Below are 22,000 nucleotides of genomic sequence, written 5' to 3' on the forward strand. Positions count from 1 at the left end.
TGGCCTGCCTACCACAGAGTTGGCCCAGAAAGCACCCTTCGTGCAGGCAGATGGTGGACATGTGCACGTGCGCACACGCACGCCCCAACGTGCATGTGTGTGTGCACAGCCTCCTTAGAGAGGTGGTGTTGCTTGGATGCATATGATTTCTCTCTGCATTGGAGAGTTCTCCCCATCGCGCAGCCTGAGGAACATGTTCTTTTTGTCTGTTTCTCAAGTTTTTGTGGTTAGAAATCATGTATTTTTCTTGGCCCAAGATGAAAGCCCTGGAATAATGGTCTAATACATTTTACAAAGCTGCTTCTAATTGGAGGCTTCTTGAAATCTTCCCTTTGGCCTAGTGACCCATCTTCTTTGGTGGAGTTTTAACTCTGAGTCAGTCTTGCCTTACCTCGGATTTTCACACTCCTCTCACGCTTGCAGCCGCAGGGAGGTGGCTTTCCTGGCCTCTGCTTGCTTAGCTATTCCCTCAGCCCCCCTGCATCAAATTGCCCCCAAACCTGACAGCTCATCGGGGGAAGAAAATAGCTCATTCTGTGTCCTGCCGAACAACTTCTAGTCTGGTCTCTGAAATTCTAGGTGTGTACCCTCAAAATGGATTCTGTCTCCCACGTTGCAAACCATGGACACCTCCTTTAGATGTAATTAGGCACAAGCATGACAACTTTAAGGACGGATTCCTTTTCAGTCCTTTGGAGGATGTGGCTTCTCAGAGGTGGTCTCCCTGGTGCAGCAAGTGCAGGACGGCTGAGCTCACCCAGGCACACAAGCAAGGTGTCTGAGGTTCGGAGACTTTGGACTCTCTTTTTGTCCAGTCTCCTGGCCTGGCCTCTTGAGGCTGATGAGGATGATGATGAAGGAAAGGTGCCACGCAGGATTCCAGGGTTGGACATCATCACCCTCCCTTCAGAATTCTTGCCGCGGACTGCCTGTTCCGGTAGCTTGTCTAGCAAGGAGGTGCTGGCTGTCATCTTAGTTTATGGTTTGTATTTGTCTGCTGAGGAGTTTACATGTGTATAATCATTGTGGCTCATGTTTGTACAAGATATAATTACTGGAAATTATATCATGAACATAGTTTAACTTTTAACCCTTCCCATGCTGGCAAGCCTCCTGAGCTCTCAGGAACTCTTCCCTGGACTCTTCCCTCACATAAGGGGGCATGCCACTCCCCAGCCAGGCCTTGCTATCACATCTACATTGTTTTCCTCTCTGGCTGAAGTCCATTTCAGGGGCTTCCCTGAAGACTTGGGGCCCCTGAGTGTTTCCTAGCCGTCAGAGGCAGGCATTCTTCCCTTGCCTCATCGTCACTGTGATGAGTGTGGCCACAGAGGCAGTAACTGTCATCACTCTTGGCCACCTGGGGATGAGAAGTGGGAGCAAACCATACTTCCCCCGTATTCTAGTGATTGACAGGTATACACAGGGTGCCAGTTTTCAGGAAGAGCATGTGCCGATCGATGAGTGCATGTGGCTTGCTGGGTTTCAGGAAGAATACACGCCTTCCCAGTATTTGGAATCTGCCTGGGGATGTGTCCACAACTGCTGAGTTTGGAGACCAGCCAGCCCAGCTCAAAGATTGTATATACCCTTGTGGGACAGAGTACAGATGAGAGTGGAAAAAGGATCTCATCCTCACAGAGCATACAGTAGGATTGTATCCTTAGCTAACTAAGTAGGTACTTAATAACAGTTCAAAGGAATAAGGAGTGTGAATAAGGAAGATTTTCAGTAATGGAGCCTTAATCACACAGAGGAATGTTCCAGAGCCACAAAATGTGGAACTCATAATTTAGAGTGCCACCAGGGGAATTTGATTGGCTGGGCCAAGGTCATACCCATGTACTGTGGCTGGCCGGAGGGCAAGACTAGTATTGTGGCTCCTTACAGGCTATTGAGGGAGAGTCTTCTGATTAAGGGGTTTGGATGCCGAGGCCACCAAAAATAGGGGAGAACTTTAATGAACTTTAAAAACAGTGTTTTCTTAAGGTAGTTGAACTAAAAACATTTGCTTTTTATTCCTTTCAGATTTACAGGAACAGACGGACCTAGTGGTTTTGGCTTTGAATTGACATTTCGTCTGAAGAGAGAAACAGGAGAGTCTGCCCCCCCAACATGGCCAGCAGAGCTAATGCAGGGCTTGGCCAGATATGTGTTCCAGTCAGGTAAGAGCCCCACGAGCTGGTGGGTGTGGGGGTTCTTTTGCCATAAGCCTGGTTGGCTTTAAAGGGGAACTCATAGGTATATTTTGATAGCTGTGGAGTGACCTTTCCTGGGACTACCATACCCCATTTGTGCTATGAAGGTGGCTTGGAGTTTCCTGGGTGGGAAGCTACCTGGGTCAGGGAAGAGAAGGATATGCTGCTCTGACCTCCAGCAGCAAGTGGGAGTTCCTGCCACAGTTTTGTTTTGTTTTTTTTTAATTTTATTTAAATTCAAGTTAGTTAACATATAGTGTAATAGTGATTTCAGGAGTAGAATTTAGTGATTCATCACTTATATATAATACCCAGCGCTCATCCCAACAAGTGCCCTCCTTAACGCCGGTCACTCATTTAGCCCGTCACTCATTTAGCCCCCACCCCAACACCCCACTAGCAACCTCAGTTTGTTCTCTGTATTTAAGGGTCTCTTATGGTTTGCTTCCATGTTTTTATCTTATTTTTCCTTCCTTTCCCCTAAGCTCATCTGTCCTGTTTCTAAAATTCCACATATGAGTGGAATCGTATTATACTTATCTTTCTCTGACGGACTTATTTTGCTTAGCATAATACATTCTAGTTCTATCCACATTGCAAATGGCAAGCTTTCATTCCTTCTGATTATTGAGTAATACCCCATTGTGAATATATATACCACATCTTCTTTATCCATTTGTCAGTCGATGGACATTTAGGCTCTTTCCATAATTTGGCTATTGTTGATAATGCTGCTATAAACACTGGGGTGCATGTGCCCCTTCAAAACAGCATTTTTGTATCCTTTGGATAAATACCTAGTAGTGCAATTGCTGGGTCATAGTTTAGCTCTATTTTTAATTTTTTGAGGAACCTCCATATTGTTTTCCAGAGTGGCTGCACCAGTTTGCATTCCCACCAGCAGTGCAAAAGTGTTTCCCTTTTTCCACATCCTTGCCAACATCTGTTGTTTCCTGAGTTGTTAATTTTAGCCATTCTGACAGATGTGAGGTGGCATCTCATTGTGGTTTTGATTTGTATTTCCCTGATGATGGGTGATGTTGAGCATTTTTTCATGTGTCTATTAGCCATCTGGATGTCTTCTTTAGAAAAGTGTCTGTTCATGTCTTTTGCTCATTTCTTCACTGGATTCTTTGTTTTTTGGTTGTTGAGTTTGGTAAGTTTTCTATAGATTTTGGATACAAACGCTTTATCCAATATGTCATTTGCAAATATCTTCTCCCGTTCCATCGTTGCCTTTTAGTTTTATTGTTTCCTTCACTGTGCAGAAGCTTTTTATCTTGATGAGGTAGGTCCCAGTAGTTCATTTTTGCCTTTGTTTCCCTTGCCTCTGGAGACATGTCTAGTAAGAAGTTGTTGCAGCTAAGGTCAAAGAGGTTGCTCTCCTCTAGGATTTCGATGGTTTCCTGTCTTACATTTAGGTCTTTCATCATCTTGAGTTTATTTTTGTATATGGCATAAGAAAGTGGTCCAGGTTCATTCTGCAGCATGTCACTGTCCAGTTTTCCCAAGACCATTTGCCGAAGAGACTGTCTTTTTCCCACTGGATATTCTTTCCTGCTTTGTCAAAGATTGGTTCCTGCCACTATTCTAATGCCCTGAGCCCTTGTTGCAGACTGCAGCCATTCTTCTGATGCCCAGTGAGCCAGATTCCAACTCTGCATGGAACTGACTAGCTCTTTCTCTGTCTGTCCCATTTCCCATAATTAGCATGGTCCTTGCTCCATGCTGCCAGTGGCCTAGCCATCTCTATTTCTGGGGTTACAAGCTCATGTGTTAATCTTGGTTAAGGCTTGGATTAACAGTAGAGGGTGTGGCAGAGAGAGAGAATTGCCAAGAGTTTGCTCCCTCAGAGTGTAAAGGGGAAGCTGGAATCAGGCAGGACCTTGACAGTCAGAAAAATTTGATTCACATGATTCAAGTGGCTTCCAGGGGATGGTCCTGTGCTCCTACTGCCCCTCTGGAGACTGCTAACATGGTACCTGAAGTGGGGACATTGTGCTGGCACCTTGGTCTCCCGCTCTTAGCTCAGCTTGCCTATAGTCTTTCAGTGGGATGAAACGTTAGAGCAAAATTTAGTACCTTTTATGAAGGGTTTCTTATCATCTGAATGTTTCTGTGCGGCTAATTAATTGCTGAGAAACATTTCCCATATGACCTCAGATTTTGTTTCTTGGGTTTGGTAAGTAGCCTTCAGATGAAGGCCAAGACTTTTTTGTCCAACTCATTTGCTCTTTGGTTGCCGTAAATGAGCAGCATCTAGGCCAGGGTCTCTCAAAGTGTGGTCCTTGGATCCCCTGCATCAGAAGCACCTAGAGAGCTTGTTACAAACACATATTCGTAGGCCCCAAGGAGACCTCTGACTCAGTCTTTTAGAGGTGATGTTCCCAGATGCTTCTGGTAGAGACTAAATTTGGAGAACCATAGATCTGGCAGCTTCTCTAATAAGTAGAGTGACTTTCCCCCCACAGCTTTAAGTACGTTATAAATTGGAGGTGCAATAGATCCTTTAGGTTGCACTCATCTGTCCTTGTTCCAGACCCCTGAGGTCAGTTGTTGGCAGGGTGACTGTCACATAATGGGACTGATCCTTAACTACTATCTACCATTGTGTGTCCTATAGGATAGTCCCCTTTGGGAGACTATAGGAGGCCCTTTCTAAGCAAGGGTTCCCAAACCCGCTGCTCATGAGATCCTCTGGGGAGTTTGTCCACACACGGATTCCCAGACCCCCTGCATGGCTGTAATTCAGTTGATCGATCAGAGATGAGACTGAGGCATCTGTTTCTTAATCAGCTTCCCAAGGGATTCTAATGCAGCTGGTCTGGGGATGATGTTTGGGTTCTAAAGGATGGTTGACCAGGAAGAAGTAACATTCACAGGGGAAGGGGGAGCAGGCTGCTTGAAGCAGTGGACCATGTGATTTGGTACTATCCTAATGTGGTTTGCAGAATCTTTTAAATTGTGCCAGGAGGGGTGCCTGGGTGGCTCAGTCGGTTAAGCATCCAACTCTTGATTTTGGCTCAGGTCATGATCTCACAGTTTGTGAGATCAAGCCCCATGTTGGGCTCTGTGCTGACAGTGTGGAGCCAGCTTGGGATCTTTTCTCTCTCCCTCTCTGTCTGCCCCTTCTCTGCTCTCACTCTGTCTCTCAAAATAAATAAATTTAAAAAATAATAATAACAAAATAAAATTGTGCCAAGAGTCTATTGCCTGAACCCTTTGTGTCCTCCCTCTTTCCCTTCTTGGGATGCCTGAGGCTGACTCTAATACAGAACTGTCTTTGGAGGGGCACCTGGTTGGCTCAGTCTGTTGAACATCAGACTTCGGCTTGGGTGGTGATCTTACAGTTGGCAAGTTCGAGCCCTGCATTGGACTTGCTGCTGTCAGTGCAGAGCTCGCTTGGGATCCTCAGACCCCACTCTCTCTCAAAAATAAATAAACATTAGAAAAAAAACCTGCCTTTGGAAAAACAGACTTTTCTTGATGGGGAATTTGATCTGCTGTAGGAAAGGGGGCTCTAAAAACTAGGTCTTGCTTGTATAGACAGGTAATTCCCTGCCCACTGCTTAAGCCAGTGCATTTATGTTTGTTTCCATTTAATGTACCTGTTTGGGTAGATAGAGATCAGAGAAAGGTAAAAATGGGTATTATGAATCACTGTCAGGAGAAGTCAAGCAGATGAACTTCTGAAATAGTTCTCCTTTATAGTTCTGAAGTAATAGTGCAAGTAAGTGGAAAAGTAAGATTTAACCTGCAGTGGTTCATTTCACTCACACAGTAAACATCACTAGTGACCATTTTGAACCACTAATGTGATCATCGGTTCAGGCAGATCATCAACAGTTGCTTAAAACCATTGGATAAAAAGATTGTTGGGGAGCAAGATATTCTCAGGGACTCAGAGAAACCCTCCACAGTTTACGTATTTGTTATAGAGAAAAATACATTTACAATGACAAGATTTGGTTGGATCACCTTAACCAAATGCTAGAACATAGCAATACTAATAGTGAAATAAATTATTATTTATGTACCTTTTTATGTGTGACAGTGTGAAGTATAAAACATCAACGGTGGTGGGGGAGGTGCCTGGGTGACTCAGTAGGTTAAGCGTCTGACTTTGGCTCAAGTCATGATCTTGCAGTTCGTGAGTTTGAGCCCTGTTTTCATCTCTTTGCTCTCAGCACGGAGCCCATTTTGGATCCTCTGTCGCCTTCTCTCTCTGTCCCTCCCCTACTTGTGCTGTCTCTCTCTCAAAAATAAATAAACATTAAAAAATAATCATTAAAATATCAAGTGTGTAGCACTTTTCCAAAAATGTTTCACCTATGTTGAATCATGAGCAAACAGTCAGACAAATCTAGATGATAGGAATATTTTACAAGACAACTTTCTGGACCCTTCAAAAATGTCAATGCTATGCCAGATAATACAAGGGCAGGGGTCGGGGTCTATACTAGATTAAAGGACACATAACAGTTGTTTTTTTTTTTTTTTTAACTTAAAAAAAAATTTTTTTTAACGTTTTATTTATTTTTGAGACAGGGAGAGACAGAGCATGAACAGGGGAGGGTCAGAGAGAGGGAGACACAGAATCTGAAACAGGCTCCAGGCTCTGAGCTGTCAGCACAGAGCCCGATGCAGGGCTCGAACTCACGGACCTCGAGATCATGACCTGAGCCGAAGTCGGCCACTTAACCAACTGAGCCACCCAGATGCCCCAGTTGTTTTTTTTTTTTAATCTTTATTTATTTTTGAGAGATCGAGACAGAGCGTGAACAGGAGAGGAACAGAGAGAAGGAGACACAGAATCTAAAGGTTACGAGCTGTCAACACAGGTTCCAACACGAGGCTCGAACCCACGAACTGCAAGATCATGACCTGAGCCGAAGTCAGATGCTCAACCGACTGAGCCACCCAGGCGCCCTGACACATAACAGTTTAAATGAACTTTTCATTAAAATTTTTTTTAAAAAACAGGGGGTGTACCTGGGTAACTCAGTTGGTTAAACATCTCTGACTTGGGCTCAGGCTATGATCTCATGGTTCGTGAGTTCAAGCCCCTCGTTGGACTGTCTGCTGTCGGCGTGGAGCCTGCTTCAGATCCTCTGCCTCCCTCTCTCTCTGCCCCTCCCCCACTCGTTCTGTCTCTCTTTCTCTCTCTCTCAAAAATAAACATTAAAATTTTTTTAATGCACTTTGATCCTTGATTAGACCCTGTATTGGGGAAAAAAAGGATATTTTTAGGTCCATTGGAAAAGTATAAATATAGGCTGTATATTAGATAAAAGTATCATACAACTGTGAAATTGCTTGGGTGTGATATAATGGTTATATGGGATAATGTGCTTGTTCTTAGGAGATAAAAGCTGAAGTACTTATGAATAAAATGACACAAATTCTACAACTTAAGTTTCAAATGATTAGGCGAAAAAATAGTGTGTGGAGAGAGAAGAGAAAGCAAATGTAGCAAAATATTAATGACCCTGGTGAATCTAGGTGAAGGGTATATGGGTGCTCACCGTACTGACCTAACTTTTCTATGTGACTGAAATTTTTTAAATAAAAAGTTGAGGCTGTTCCTTGAGTGTACTCTGGCTGGTGTATGTTCCACGGTCCCTTCTGGACCAGTGGCCCCTTTCATGGTGTCTTTAATGTGACTTCAGATCACTTCAGGCATTGCACAGCAGCAGCAGGATGACTACACTCCTAAAAGTGTGATACTTGATTTTCTGTTTTCCAGATTTTCTGTAATATGATAATACAACTTAAATAATAGCTAAAACAAGTCTAGCTGAAATTCTTTTTGGAACATGGCAGGGAATAATAAATTATTTAAATAATGGGAAAATGACTTTTAAAAGTATATGGTAACTGATATAAGATAGGAGACTGTGGCTATGTGCCTAAATGGTAAGGACAAGAGCTCACATTTGGTTGTGTGTTGCATGTGCCAGCCACGATTACAGATGCTCACTGAATATGTAGTGAAGCCCCATGAGTTAGGCACTGTTATACCAGCTTTACAGTTGCAGAGAGCAAGACAGTATGGAAAAGGGAAGTAGCATGTGCAAGATCACACATCTAGGAGATGCAAAGCAGGATTTGAACGCAGGCAGGTTAGTTCTTAATGCCATTCTCTTAACCATGAGGCTGTGTTTCCTGTGGCTCAGGTGCTGTCTGGGTCGCTGGATGTCTCAGGCTGGGCAATGAGATTGGAGACTGTGGATGAGTCCACTGGTTCACCATGGCCTGTGAGCTCCATCATGTCTCACTCTATCACTCTGGAACATTTGAAAAAATAGAGCGAGCAGAAACCATTCATGATATCACCAAAATCCTCTTAAATCCATCCTTCCACCCTTTAACTTTTCATTCATGAAAAAATGTATATAAAAATTACAGCTTGATGACTTTTCACAAACTGAACACACCCATATAACCAGCACCTAAATCAAGAAACAGGCTAGTTCTCCAAAAACCTACCTTGAGCCTCCTTTTAATCACCGTCCCTTGTTCTTTTCTTTTCTTTCCTTTTTTCCCCCCATTTCACTGCATAATACAAGTCCTGAGCGCCATATGCCTTAACTTGTTGGTACTAAGCTAAGGAGCTCCCATTTCCACTCCTCTGCTCCTAAACCAAGAGTACTGTTCGCCATCCTGTGTGTGACTGCCAGGTCAAGGGGACAGCCTAGTATGACAGTTAAGAGCATGGCCCCTGGGCCCCTGATCCACTGCCTTCATTCTTGGCTTTGTCAGTTACTACCTCCTGACTTTGGGCAGTGTAATCCATTTACTCATCTGTAAAGGAGGGGTAATAATAGTAACTACACATGAAGTTATTGAGGGGATGAAATGAGCTAATACCTCTAAAGCGTTTAGAATGGTACCTGATATATATAGTAAGAACTATGTAAGTGTTAGCTGTAATATTAATAATATTGTAGTTATTATATATTTATTATATATAATATAAATATATATAAATTTATAATTGATATATAATTTATAATTACTATAAATATATAATAATATTTTTATTAAAAACTATATGGATGGAGAAGGTCGGTACCTTGATCTTTCTTTGCAATGACAATAAAGATGCCATTTGACAGCAAAACCCTGTTAGGAAGGAAGTGACTTGCTTGTCCCTGAATCAGATGCTTGTCTCAGCTGATATGATGATATTTGATGCCATTATCTTTCTGCCACAAAGAGAATCAATGATAGTGGTACAAATAAATTACCTTGTGTTCATCACATACAACGAAAAAACAAATTCAGTTTAACTCTGGCTCCTTGATTTATGTAGTTGACAGTACCTGTAAAATCTTATACAGATCAATTCATATTCTAAGTGCAATAGAGCCCATGCAGTTTAGTGAGGCCTTGTAGTAATTCCTTTTATTAGGTGAAGAATCTTTTATTTTATTTTTATGTTTTTTAAGTCTATTTATTTTGAGAAAGAGTGAGAGCATGCATGTGCACATGCCCAAGTGAGCACGAGCCAGGGAGGGGCAGAGAGAGAGGGAGAGAGAAAGAATCCCAAGCAGCTTCCCTACTGTTAGCGCCGAGGTGGAGCCCCACATGGGGCCCAAACTCATGAACCCGTCAGATCATGACCTGAGCCTAAATCAAGAGTCAAACACTTAACCGCTGAATGAGCCACCCAGGCTCCCTGAATCTTTTTAGTGTGAATAATTGCCCCTATTGTAACTGTTTTGTAAGACTGAGTTTAGACCTTTCAGGATTTCTCAGAGCCTTCTTTTGATGCTGCAGAGAACCTCCCTTGTAGTGAGTGGGCATTGCTCTGGCCCTGAGTGGTTACCCTCTACAAGGGTTACACATATGCTGTCATACAGAACACATATTTTAGGTTTGATGTGTACACAGATATACCTACGTGTGTAACTAACAGTATAATTCTGCTTGATGGTTTTGCCTCACCTGTGCTGCCTACCTTAAACTCAGTGACTTTATATGGAGCACTCCACCCATTTGCATGTGAGAACATGCTGAGCAGCGTCATCAAGTAAGTGGAATGCTTAGACCTGCTTTTCCAGGTCTAAATAGCATCCACAGCCTTGGAAGTAGCATCAGGGCACTTGATAGGCAAGGGAAAGAGGGACAAAGCTCTAGGGAGTGTGGTGGTGGGTGGCAGGGCACACACCCAGTTGTGGGGCCGTGTGAGGCTGCCTCTGAAGCCAGCTCTGAAGAATGACTCAGAATGGTCCTGAAACTTAGCCAAAGGACGGTTGGTTGGTTGGTTTGCTCAGAGGTGGGAAGTTGAGCTGTAGAGAAAAGGAAGTAGAAATGAGAGAGGCCTGGGAAAGAATATCCAGAGAAGGTGAAGGATTCAAGCCGTAGGGGTGGGGCAGGTTAGTGTTTATTTTAGTCAGGTTGCTTCTAGCTATAAGAAAATGACAGGGGCACCTGCGTGGCTCAGTCTGTTGAGCGTCCGACTTCGGCTCAGGTCATGATCTCACAGCTCATGAGTTCGAGCCCCGTGTCGGGTTCTGTGCTGACAGTTCAGAGCCTGGAGCCTGCTTCGGATTCTGTGTGTGTGTGTGTGTCTCTCTCTCTCTGCCCCTAACCTACTCGCATTCTGTCTCTGTCTGTCTCAAAAATAAATAAACATTAACAAAAATTTAAAAAAAAGAAAATGACAGAAACCCAACTCAAACTACCTTAAACAATAACAGACTTTATGGCTCAGGAAAATGGGATGTCCAGGGTTTCAGGCATGGCTTGATCTATCTGTTCAAATCTATCTGTCCTCAAGGCTCTGATTCACGTATTGGTCTTGTACTATAGACTGACTCTCCCTACATTCCAGGAAAATTGAACACCACCAGTTAGTTCCTGGTTCTCTCAGTTTGTAGTCCCAGCAGGTAGGAGGCTTTTTTCTTCCAACATTCCTACATCAGTCTTGGGGAAGGACTCAGATTAGTTCTGCCCGGGCCATGTGACCACCCTGGTTGTTGGTGGTGGTTGAGATGGAGCACCAGAATTTATGTTTAAGCTTCTCCCCTCTCCTCACTTCCAACCGCATGGAGAAGGAAAGAAGTCTTCCAAAGCAAAGAGCAACTCCTGGAAGAAAAAGATTAGGTATAGTTCTGGGTAGGCAAAATCAGCGGCTCTCATGGGCCACAGGGATATCTGTTACCTAGTAATCTTGGTGTGCAGTTATGCTTGGAAGTCCAATCATTAGAGAGTGCATAGATTGAGCGGGTGCCTTTTGTTCTGCCTTGTTGTATCTGTTGGGATGGTTTTGACCACAGGTAATAGAACATCCTGAGTAAAATGGCCTAACAATAATGGCACTTGTCTTACAAGTCATCTAGAAGCGGGGCAGTTCCTGGGTTGGTTGTCCTTGTTCAGTGAAGTTGTTTAGGACCTGAGTTCCTTCTGACTTCCTGCTCTGCCTTACTCAGCACTTTGGCTTACCTTTTAAAACTGGTTCCTTCATAGTCCAAAGATGGCTACCATTATCTGTAGCATCCTGGAATCACATTTGACAGAGTCTATAAGCAGTAAAAGAGACACTTCTGCCCTGTGTCTCTTTTAAAGACCAAACAACTGCATAGAACTGCCCTCATTGATCTCCCCTTACATCTCCTTGGCTAGGGTTATGTCAGGAAGGTGCAATCGTGTTGGTTTACAAATCAGTATCCACCTCCTAGGGCTGGGATGGGCCCTGGTGCCCTGAGGGGCCAGCCAAGGAAAGGCAGAGGAAGAAAATTGGAGTTCTGTTAATAAGGAAGGGAATGGCTCCAGGGGGGCAAAACAGTATCTGCACTCCCACCCAAGGAGCCCTTTCCGGCCTGGGGTCAGAGGACCCTTGCATATTGATCAGGACACTCGGCCAGTACTAAAGTGTCAAGTGGAAAGAGAGTGTTCTAGTCACGAGGACAGGGGAGCTGTCGTTTCACCTGCTACAGGAGATTTAGAATCAAATCCAGCCTCCGGCATGAATCATTTGGTAAGTTCTGTAGTACATCCATCAGGAACTACCAGCAGACACTTCAGCTTCTTTCCTTCCCACTTTGCAGCCAGTTTCTCTTACTTCCCATTCCCTTTTAATTTTATGATCAGCTTATTCCTTCTTCTCAGATTGCCAGTGACTGCTCCCCTGCCCCCCACCCTCTGGGTTTCATTAGAGAGAAACCATTCCCCAACTCAGCAGGGCTTGATTTCCAAGCTGCGCTTCAGAATTCTGCTGGAGAGGCTGTCTGCTCCCTGTTCTGCCATTGGTGGGCCTTAACCACAGATTCCGAGGCAATTTCACTTGAGTTTTAGGAGAAACATGGCCCCCCAACCTTGTAACTGACACTGTGGAAATTCAAGTGCCTTCGCTTGCTGCTGTTTAATGACAACCTCATGACATGTGCTGAGTCTGCTCAATTTGTGATTCGGGCCCAAGCGGGGGGGACAGGGCAGCACAGTGGAGCATCCTGAGTTATCAGAGCCGGTAGCTGATTGAACTCTGTGGTATTGACAGACTAAGGCCAACAGAGACTTCTTTTTTTTTTTTTAATATTTTCTTTCCTTTTCCCATTTATAAAAGAAATATTTGCTCATTATGAAAACTGAAACGTAGAGATTTATGACCCAGAAAGTGAAAATCCTTCATAATTCATCTCCCTCCTGAGAAAATGTTGGTTATCCTGTTTCCAAATTTTCTTTTCAATGCATAGATCCATATAGAATAGTCATTATTTTATAAAAGTGGACCATACTTTTCATAGTGTTTTTCAGCTTGCTTGTTTTACTTTATCTTTGGACATCTTCCTATGTTAGTATGTTCTTTCTTTTAAAAAAATTTTTTTTTTAATGTTTATTTATTTTTGAGAGAGAGACAGACAGACAGAGCATGAGCAGGGGAGGGGCAGAGAGAGGAAGACACAGAATCTGAAGCAGGCTCCAGACCCTGAGTTGTCAGTACAGAGCCCTGATGGGGACTCTATCCCACGACCCTGAGGTCATGACCTGAGCTGAAACCAAGAGTCAGAGCTCAACCAATGGAGCCACCCAGCGCCCTACACTGTACTTTATTTAACTAGTCTCCCATTATTGGACATTTGGGTGATTTCCAATTTTTCCCTACCACAAACCTGCAGTGAGCACACATGTATGTGTGTCTTTATACTCTTGCCTAAGAATTTCTGTGGGATGAATTCCTAGAAGCACGATTGCTGGGTTAGGTGAAATGAACATTTTACATGTTAATAGCTGTGGAGATGAGTGGTTATATTATTAGAATAATACTGTTGTGATTGTGTAGTAAATGCTTTTGTTTTCAACAAACAACAGAATAGTTGTTATATAAAATTGTTTTTATAACGACAAAGTAGCCTCCTGAGTCCTTGAGAATTGGTCCCCTTTCTTAGGTATTTGGCGTAAGAGAGATCGTTAATACACGTTAAATGGCATACATTTGGGGGTAGGAAGGGAATAGGCCCTTATACAGTGTCTCATATGGCTTATAGTTAGCACAGGAACACATCCATCATGCTTCTTGGCTCTGAAGTTGAAAGTGGTGAGGGACACAGCCTGCTGCCTGAAGTCAGAGAGACTTTTCCAGATATTGACAGCTGGTCAGGTTTTATATACAGAATCTCAATGAATTATGGCATTTTCTTGAGTTTTTGCCTTCTCCTACCTTTTCTAAGGTTAAAGTTATTCTTACAGTTCAGTCTTTTCCTGTTGAGGCCCCCCCTTTTTTTTTCACTTCCTTTTTTATAATTTAAAGTAAGCGAATAGAACAGTAGCTATTATGCACCAAGCTATCCTAGGCACTTGCATTCTCTTATTTAACCTCCTCAGTAGGTGGCCTGATGAGGAAGATATTAGTACTGCCACCACTTTTCAGATGGGAATATGGGCTCAGAGAAGTGGTGAGCCTTGCAGAATTTCCTGCACATGAGCGAGCCTCCAGGAACACCCTAACCAGCACTGGTTTGCATGCTGTAGCCTCTTGAGCCTCCAAGGATCCATTTTAAAGAAGAGAGGACTTGAAGGAAAGGAGCTGTTTTTTTGTCAGTTGTATATACTTTTTATTTATTTTTATTTTTTCAATGTTCGACTTTATTTTTGGGAGAGAGACAGAGTACAAGTGGGGGAGGGCCAGATAGAGAGGGAGTCAGAGAATCCAAAGCAGGCTGTGAGCTGTCAGCACAGAGTCTGTCGCGGGGCTCAAACTCACAAACTGTGAAATCATGACCTGAGCCAAAGTCAGACGCTTAACTGACTGAGCCACCCAGGTGCTCCTCATCAGTTGTATTTTCTATTTAAGGCCTACTATATGCCAAGGACTGTACCAGATGCCAAGGAAGTTGTGTGGAACAGATAGTGTCCCTCCCCTTAGGCATTAGAGAGAGACACTGAAAACACAGGCACAGAAATATCTGATTCTATAAAGTCGTTGGAAGGGAAAGATCAAGGTGCTTCAAAAGAATAAGATGGTGGACTCTTTTTTTTTTTATTTTTATTTTTAACGTTTATTTATTTTTGAGACAGAGAGAGACAGAGCATGAACGGGGGAGGGTCAGAGAGAGGGAGACACAGAATCTGAAACAGGCTCCAGGCTCTGAGCTGTCAGTACAGAGCCCGACGCAGGGCTCGAACTCACGGACCGTGAGATCATGACCTGAGCCGAAGTCGGCCGCTTAACCAACTGAGCCACCCAGGTGCCCCGGTGGACTCATTTTAAATTGTAGAGTCAAGCAAGGACACAATGAAGGCAAAAGGTGAGAAGAAGCATTCTTTGCAGAAGGAACACAGTATGTAGTCCCCGGAAGAGGGGAAGAGCTGGAGGCTTATGAGGAGCTGAAGAAGGCTCCTGAGGCTGGAAGTAGGGGACGGGGCAGAGAGGGCTCAGGCAGAGCTGGAGGCTTAGCAGGCGTGGGGAAGTGCTGGACCTTGAGCTTGCAGGCGCTTAAAGTCTCATGAAGAGTCTGACTTTGATTCAAAGGGCAGTAGAAAGCATTTGAAAGAGGAAGGTGAAATGACTAGTCTGGGGATTGAAACCATCCTACCCCTTTTTAAAAAATTAAGACGTGCTTGGATTCGACATATTGGAGACTTTCTGCCTGATTTTGAGAGTGGCTCTTCCCCAGAAGGTGCTACGGCCCTCTGCAGCACTTGGAGTCCCCGGGATTCCTTTCAGTGTTGCCCTGCTAATGCTTGGGGCCTTAACTTAGTATAATCCTGCCCCCCAGCCCCTCTCTTGTAAGGCCCTCCAGCCTAGGGAGGGGCCCCTCCTCTCTGTTGGGGGTGTAAGCAGCCTCTGCATACCTATGCCCAACCGCATACCGCCGGGATCTCTTTCCAGATCCAGGAGGCAGATCAGGCTTTGCTTCCTCACCCCTGCTCTGCAGGTGAGTGAAGGAAGTCAGGAAGATTGAGTGAGGAGCTTAGAGCATGTCCCCAGGTGTGAGATGTTGCTAGGCAGCAGTTTAGCTCTCAGCAGCAGCTTACCTGGCATTCTTTCTAGAGGTCCCAAGTGGATGTGATCTTAATATCTTTGCCTCAAGTAAGGTTTTCTGAAAGGAGACGCTCCATCATTGCCAATGAGAGCTGTCAAGGTCTCTCGTTTCCTGGTTTGGATAAGCTGCCCATCGCCCCAGTCAGCTAACTGAAGCCAAATGGAACTGCCTGGTTATATTAATATCATTTTTCTTCCTCGTACTCTTTTTAATTTTCCTGACGTTTTCTTTCCCTCAGCCTGATTTATCCTCTTTTCTGGTTGCTATGGATCTGTACAATATTTTCCCTTTCATCTGTTAGTAATACCGACCAACTATAAGGCTAAACAATCCTTGACTTCTCTGCAGTTTCCCAAGATTTTAGATTAATAGTTGAAAGATACTCCACTGAGGGTGGGAGGAGCCAAACCCTCAGAAATGAGTGTATGCCCTAAAATTTAGGTGGTTTGCATGTAAATTTTAGTCTATCCAATAGTAAGTCTAGGTGTTTTTAGGGAAGATTCAAACTCCAGAAACAGGGGTTGGCAAAGTACAACCTGCGGGCCAAAGCCTGATACCCACCTGTTTTTGTAAATAAAACTGGAACACATCCATGCCCATTACATACTACTTATGGCATATTTTGTGCTACAACAGCAGAGTTGAGTAGTTTATAACAGACATTATATGGCCCTCAAAGTGTAAAATATTTGATATCTGGCCTTTTACTGAATAAGTCTGCCAACCTCTGACTTCGTGTTTTCCACTTCTGAATAACTACCTACATGGAGGGGTGGCCATCTTTAAATCTCTATGATATATCCAGATGCCCTGTGAAATGAATTACTTTAGCTGGGGTTTGTGCCCTGGCCCAGGATTGAAGGATCACAGTACCTAGAGGTTTGCTGGGGAGGGGTGAAGGCATGTCCTGCTGAGCTGCTGCAGGATTTGAGGCAAATTCCTTCAGCTTACATGGATCAATATCTTACCTGGAGAACCGCATGCAATGCTTTGAGCTTCTTAATAGTAAGGGGTTATTTGAGGGGCTCCTGGCTGGCTCAGTCAGTAGAGCATATGACTCTTGATTTTGGGGGTTCATGTTGGGTATAGAGATCACTTAAAAATAAACTCTTTTAAAAAGGGGGGGGTTGAAACAGCCTTTAAGCTAGATGATTCACCCTCAGGCTAGTTCTCTGATCTCTGGCCCCCTGTGGAGTGTTAATTTGTTGGCTCTAAGCAGAATGTGGCTCCTTTGTCTCTAGCACCTGCATTTCAGGGATGCTCCCTGCAGGGGGCGGTGCAAGCCTCGGGCAAGTAGAGCCCAGCAGCTGGAGAGTTAGGAGTAGACCCAGCACCTCTGCAGGAGGTGAGCCCTTTGGTACCCTGAAATGGCTCATGATGGAATAGATGTTCAATGACGAGGGCTGGAGAATAGTGCAGATGGGAGCAGGAGCCCAGGAGGCAGGTTGCCAGCTTGACCTTGTGGGACTTGGGGGACCTGGGGTCAAAAGTGCACATTTCTAAGGGGTGCCTGGGTGGCTCAGTCCATTGAGTGTCCGACTTCGACTTAGGTCATGATCTTGAGGTTCATGAGTTTGAGTCACGCATCGGGTTTGCAGCTGTTAGCACGGAGCCACTTTGGATCCTCTGTCCCCTTCTTTCTCTGCCCCTCCCCTGCTCATGCTATCTCTTTCTCAAAAGTGAATAGACATTTTTTTTTTTTAAAGTACACATCTCTAAGACTTGGTTATTTTATCTATGGAATGAGGTAATATTAATGTCTACTTCCCAATATATTTAATACCCCTGGTACTATATCTGGAATAATAGATGGAAGCAATTAATATTATTTATATTGTTGTTTAAGAAGTATATTGCAGGAAAAAAAGGAAACAGGCTTAAAGAAAAAAAAAAAAAAAACCAAACAACACTGTATAGAGTCGGGTCCTAATCTTGTTAACAGTATATACATGTTCACGTGGATGACTGGAAGAGACACATGAAGATGTATCACAGAGGCCATTTTAGGATGACACAGTTATGAGTCATTGACATTTTCCTTTTGGGACCTTCCTGTCATTTTAGAATTTTCTGCACAGAGCATGGGTGTTATTATCAGAAAAGAAAAACCAAAAGGATAACCACAAGTGAATTTTTCAGAGAGCTGCCCAGAGGACAGGACAGTGAACCCTGAGAAGCGGCCCCAGGCCACTACCGTGCGGCAAGTCACCACCTCAGGGTGTGCCTTCTGGCGCGTTTACTGGAACAAGCTTTGAATACCATGCAGAGGTCTGCCAGTGCAAAGGATTCTGCTTTCTTGCTCAGTTTCTTCACAGTTCTCTCAGTGGGAAATAAATGGCTTCCCTAAGCCAGACACAGTTCTGCTCTGGCTCCCCTGGCATTGGGTCTCCATGGCCAGGCCTGACTTCTTTGCCTTACAGGGCAGATGTGGCAACAGACTTGTTTGATTTCTCTCCGGGACTCAGAGCCAGGAGCCAGCCTGCTCCTCCCTGCAGAGTTCTGATGAGGTTCCAGCAGCATTTCTGACCCCTCACAGAGCCCCTTCTCCAGGAATATGACAATTGAAACTAGAACCAGAGGAGGAAAAGAGAAAGGACCTTGGGTACTTTTCAAGAGGGACTGCAGCAAGCCCAAGCAGCAGGTGGTGGTTTGCTGGCGTGTAGCAGGGGGCCTCCCAGACGGCGGTGGGTATTCTTCCTCTTCCTTGTCCTGCTTGAGCCTATGGAAGTTGTACCTAGGGGCCCTGATGCAGGGGAGGCATCTCTGGGACAGGCTGCAGCCCAGTGTCTAGGCCTTCCTGAGCCCCGGACCTACCTCTGATAGTCCCTCTGTGGGTTCAAAGATTTAGGCAGAACAGGACACTAATCAATTTCCTGAGCTGACTGAGCATGTCAGGGTCTCCACCCATATTGGTCAGCATGGTGATCTGAACACAGGAAGCCTTTGTCCTGTGCCTCTCTTCACTGGGCCACTCAGATCACACATGCATTATGTTCTGTCCTGGCTGATGCACTTTTATTCCCCCAAACAAAAATAATTTTATTGTTTGTCTGGTTTAAAAAGTGATGCTAAAAAAAATCCAAGCACTGTTTAAAACTTGAAAAAAGCCAGTCACAGAACAGTGGATAGGAGTGTATTTTTATTTTTATTTATTTTTTATTTTTAAAAAAAATTTTAATGTTTATTTATTATTGAGAGACACAGAGAGACAGAGCATGAGCATGGGAGGGGCAGAGAGAGGAGGAGGCACAGAATCTGAAGGAGGCTCCAGGCTCTGAGCTGTTAGTACAGAGCCTGATGCGGAGCTCGAACTCACAAACCCAATGAGATCATGACCTGAGCTGAAGTCAGACGCTGAACTGACTGAGCCACCCAGGCGCCCCTTTATTTTTTTTAAATAAGAAAAAATGCTAACATTAACAACTCAGGCAACAACAGGTGTTGGCGAGGATGCAGAAAAAGAGGATCTCTTTTGCCCTGCTGGTGGGAAGGCAAACTGGTGCAGCCACTCTGGAAAACAGTATGGAGGTTCCTCAAAAAGTTAAAAATAGAACTACCCTACGACCCAGCAATTGCACTACTGGGTATTTATCCAAGGGATACAGGTGTGTTGTTTCAAAGGGGCACATGCACCACAATGTTTATAGCAGCACTATCCACAATACCCAAAGTATGGGAAGAGCCCAAATGTCCATTGATGGATGAATGGATAAAGAAGATGTGGTATATATATACAATGGAGTATTACTCGGCAATCAAAAAGAATGAAATCTTGCCATTTGCAACTACATGGATGGAATTAGAAGGTATGCTAAGTGAAATGCATCAGTCAAAGAAAGACAGATATCATATGACTTCACTCATATGAGGACTTTAAGAGACAAAACAGATGAACATAAAGGAAGGGAAGCAAAAATAATATAAAAAACAGGGAGGGGGACAAAACATAAAAGACTCTTAAATATGGAGAACAAACAGCGAATTACTGGAGGGGTTGTGGGAGGGGGGATGGGCTAAATGGATAAGGGGCACTAAGGAATCTACTCCTGAAATCGTTGTTGCACTATATGCTAACTAACTTGGATGTAAATTTTAAAAATAAATTAAAAAAAATTAAAAATGATGAATTTGATTGCATATGCTTAAAATAAAATCTTGAAGAATGCATGCCAACATTAACAGTGGTTATATATGAGAAATGGGACTGATGGGAAAAGAGTTTTGTTTTTTTTTTTTTTACATTATACATAGGCCTGTTGTTTGAATTTTGTGTGATAAGCCTGTATTACTTAGTAATTTAAATAGGCATGTAATTGAAAATGAAAAATAAACATTATCTAGGGGCGCCTGGGTGGCTCAGTCAGTTAAGTGTCCTACTTCGGCTCAGGTCATGATCTCACGGTTCATGGGTTTGAGCCGCATTAGGCTCTGTGCTGGCAGCTCAGAACCTGGGGGCCTGCCTCAGATTCTGTGTCTCCCTTTCTCTCTGCTCCCCCCCGCCCCTGCTTGCACTCTTGTCTCTCTCTCTCTCTGTCTCTCCTCTCGCAAAGATAAATAGTAAATGTTAAAAAAAACCCAAACATTATCTGGGGCTCCTGGGTGGCTTAGTTGGTTAACCATCAGACTTCTGTTCAGGTCATGATCTCGTGGTTTGTGGGTTTGAGCCCCACATTGGGCTCTGTGCTGACAGCTCAGAGCCTGGAGCCTGTTTCAGATTCTGTGTCTCCTTCTCTCTCTGCCCCTTCTTGACTCACGCTCTGTCTCTCTCACTCTCTCAAAAATAAACATTAAAAAAAATTATCTAAATTCTAGCCCCTAAGATAGCTACTCTTAGCATTTGGTTACCATCCTTCTAGACATGTCTCTACACAGAAAATAGAGTTTTACTAACTTAATGCTGTACGTGTTAGCATGCTTTCTTTACCCAGTGTCACATCATAGAAGTCTTTCTAGTTGAGTGAATAGAAATCAATGGCAGTGTTCATAATGGTTGTACAGCATTCCATTGTATGGTAGTGAAGGGAAAATGCATTGTTGTCCTCCACTGCTCTACTCACTTATGTGACTAAATGTGTGGGTTTGGCCACAGCACACAAGTCTCCAGTTCTGTGTAGATACCAGCTGGGTGTTCTATAATGCAATTCACTTCTGACACTATTTCTGTGGAATTAATGTCTGATCCCACAAGTTAGGGCTCAGTCTCACAGGACTGCTTCCACTGTAGGTGCCAGTCACAAGCCCCAGGTTGTCACCTATACTTCTGACCAAATGGCTATAAATCGGAGCTCCCATGACTCCCTCCTTGAGTTCAATAATTTGCTAGAAGAGCTCACAGAACTCAGAAAATAGTTTATTACTTACTAGATTACTGATTTCTTATAAAAGAATACAACTCAGTTGCAGCATTATTTACAATAGCCAAGACAAAGAAGCAATGTAAGGGTCCATCAACAGATGAGTGAGTAAAGAAAATGCTGTATATACATACACTAGAATATTATTCAGCCATAAAAAGAAGGAAATCTTGCCACTTGTGACAACATGGATGGACCTTGAGGGCATTATGCTAAGTGAAATAAGATAGAGACAAATACCATATGATCTCACTTATATGTGAAACCAAATAACCCCCCCCCCAAAAAAAAAACTAATAGATATAGAGAGCAAATTAAATGAGTGAAGGTGGTCAAAAAGTACAAATTTCCTGTTATAAAATAAGTCACGGGAGTGCAATATATGGTATAGTGGCTATAGTTAATAATTCTGTATTATATGTTTGAAAGTTGCTAAAGCAAATCTTAAAATTTCTCATCACAAGAAAAAAACTTATGACTTCCATGTGGTGATGAATGTTAACAAGACTTATTGTGGTGCTCATTTTGCAATATATACAAATACGAATCATTATGTTATACACCTGAAGCTAACATGATGTCATATGCCATTTATATCTCAACAAGAAATAAAAGACAAGACACCTCTCAGGAACAACCAGATGGAAGCGGTGTATTATTTAGGGCAAGGTATGTGGGAAGGAGCACAGAGCTTCCATGCTTGTCTAAGGTGCACCCTCATAGTGCCTTCACCTGACTACCAAGCTGGAACATCTCTGAACCTCATACTTCAGGGGTCTCTATGGAGGCTTCGTCATGTAGGCATGATCAATTACTACCTCAATCTCCAGCCCCTCTCCCCTTCCTAGAGTATGGGGGTTGAGACAGAAGGTTCCAAGCTTCTAATCATGACTTGGTCTTTTTAGTTATTAGCTTCCATCCTGAAGCTACCTAGGAGCCCATAAGAATTGCCTCATTA

At 43.6% G+C, this 22,000-nt stretch overlaps 1 protein-coding gene across 5 annotated transcripts in view; it reads left to right on the forward strand.

Annotated features, from left to right (window-relative positions):
* The window catches only part of SUFU (SUFU negative regulator of hedgehog signaling), a 125,498-nt gene that overhangs the window by 35,037 nt on the left and 68,461 nt on the right, over window positions 1-22,000 (forward strand). For all 5 annotated transcript variants that reach the window (XM_047073370.1, XM_047073371.1, XM_047073372.1 and 2 more), the window contains exon 3: window positions 2,029-2,165. In XM_047073370.1, coding sequence (XP_046929326.1) covers window positions 2,029-2,165 — 137 coding nt within the window. The remainder of the gene's footprint in view (window positions 1-2,028; window positions 2,166-22,000) is intronic.

This window comes from Lynx rufus, unplaced genomic scaffold (assembly GCF_022079265.1).
Source record: "Lynx rufus isolate CCGP_SWC_20201006 ecotype Redwood Valley unplaced genomic scaffold, mLynRuf1.p SCAF_11, whole genome shotgun sequence".
Taxonomy (NCBI): Eukaryota; Metazoa; Chordata; class Mammalia; order Carnivora; family Felidae; genus Lynx; species Lynx rufus.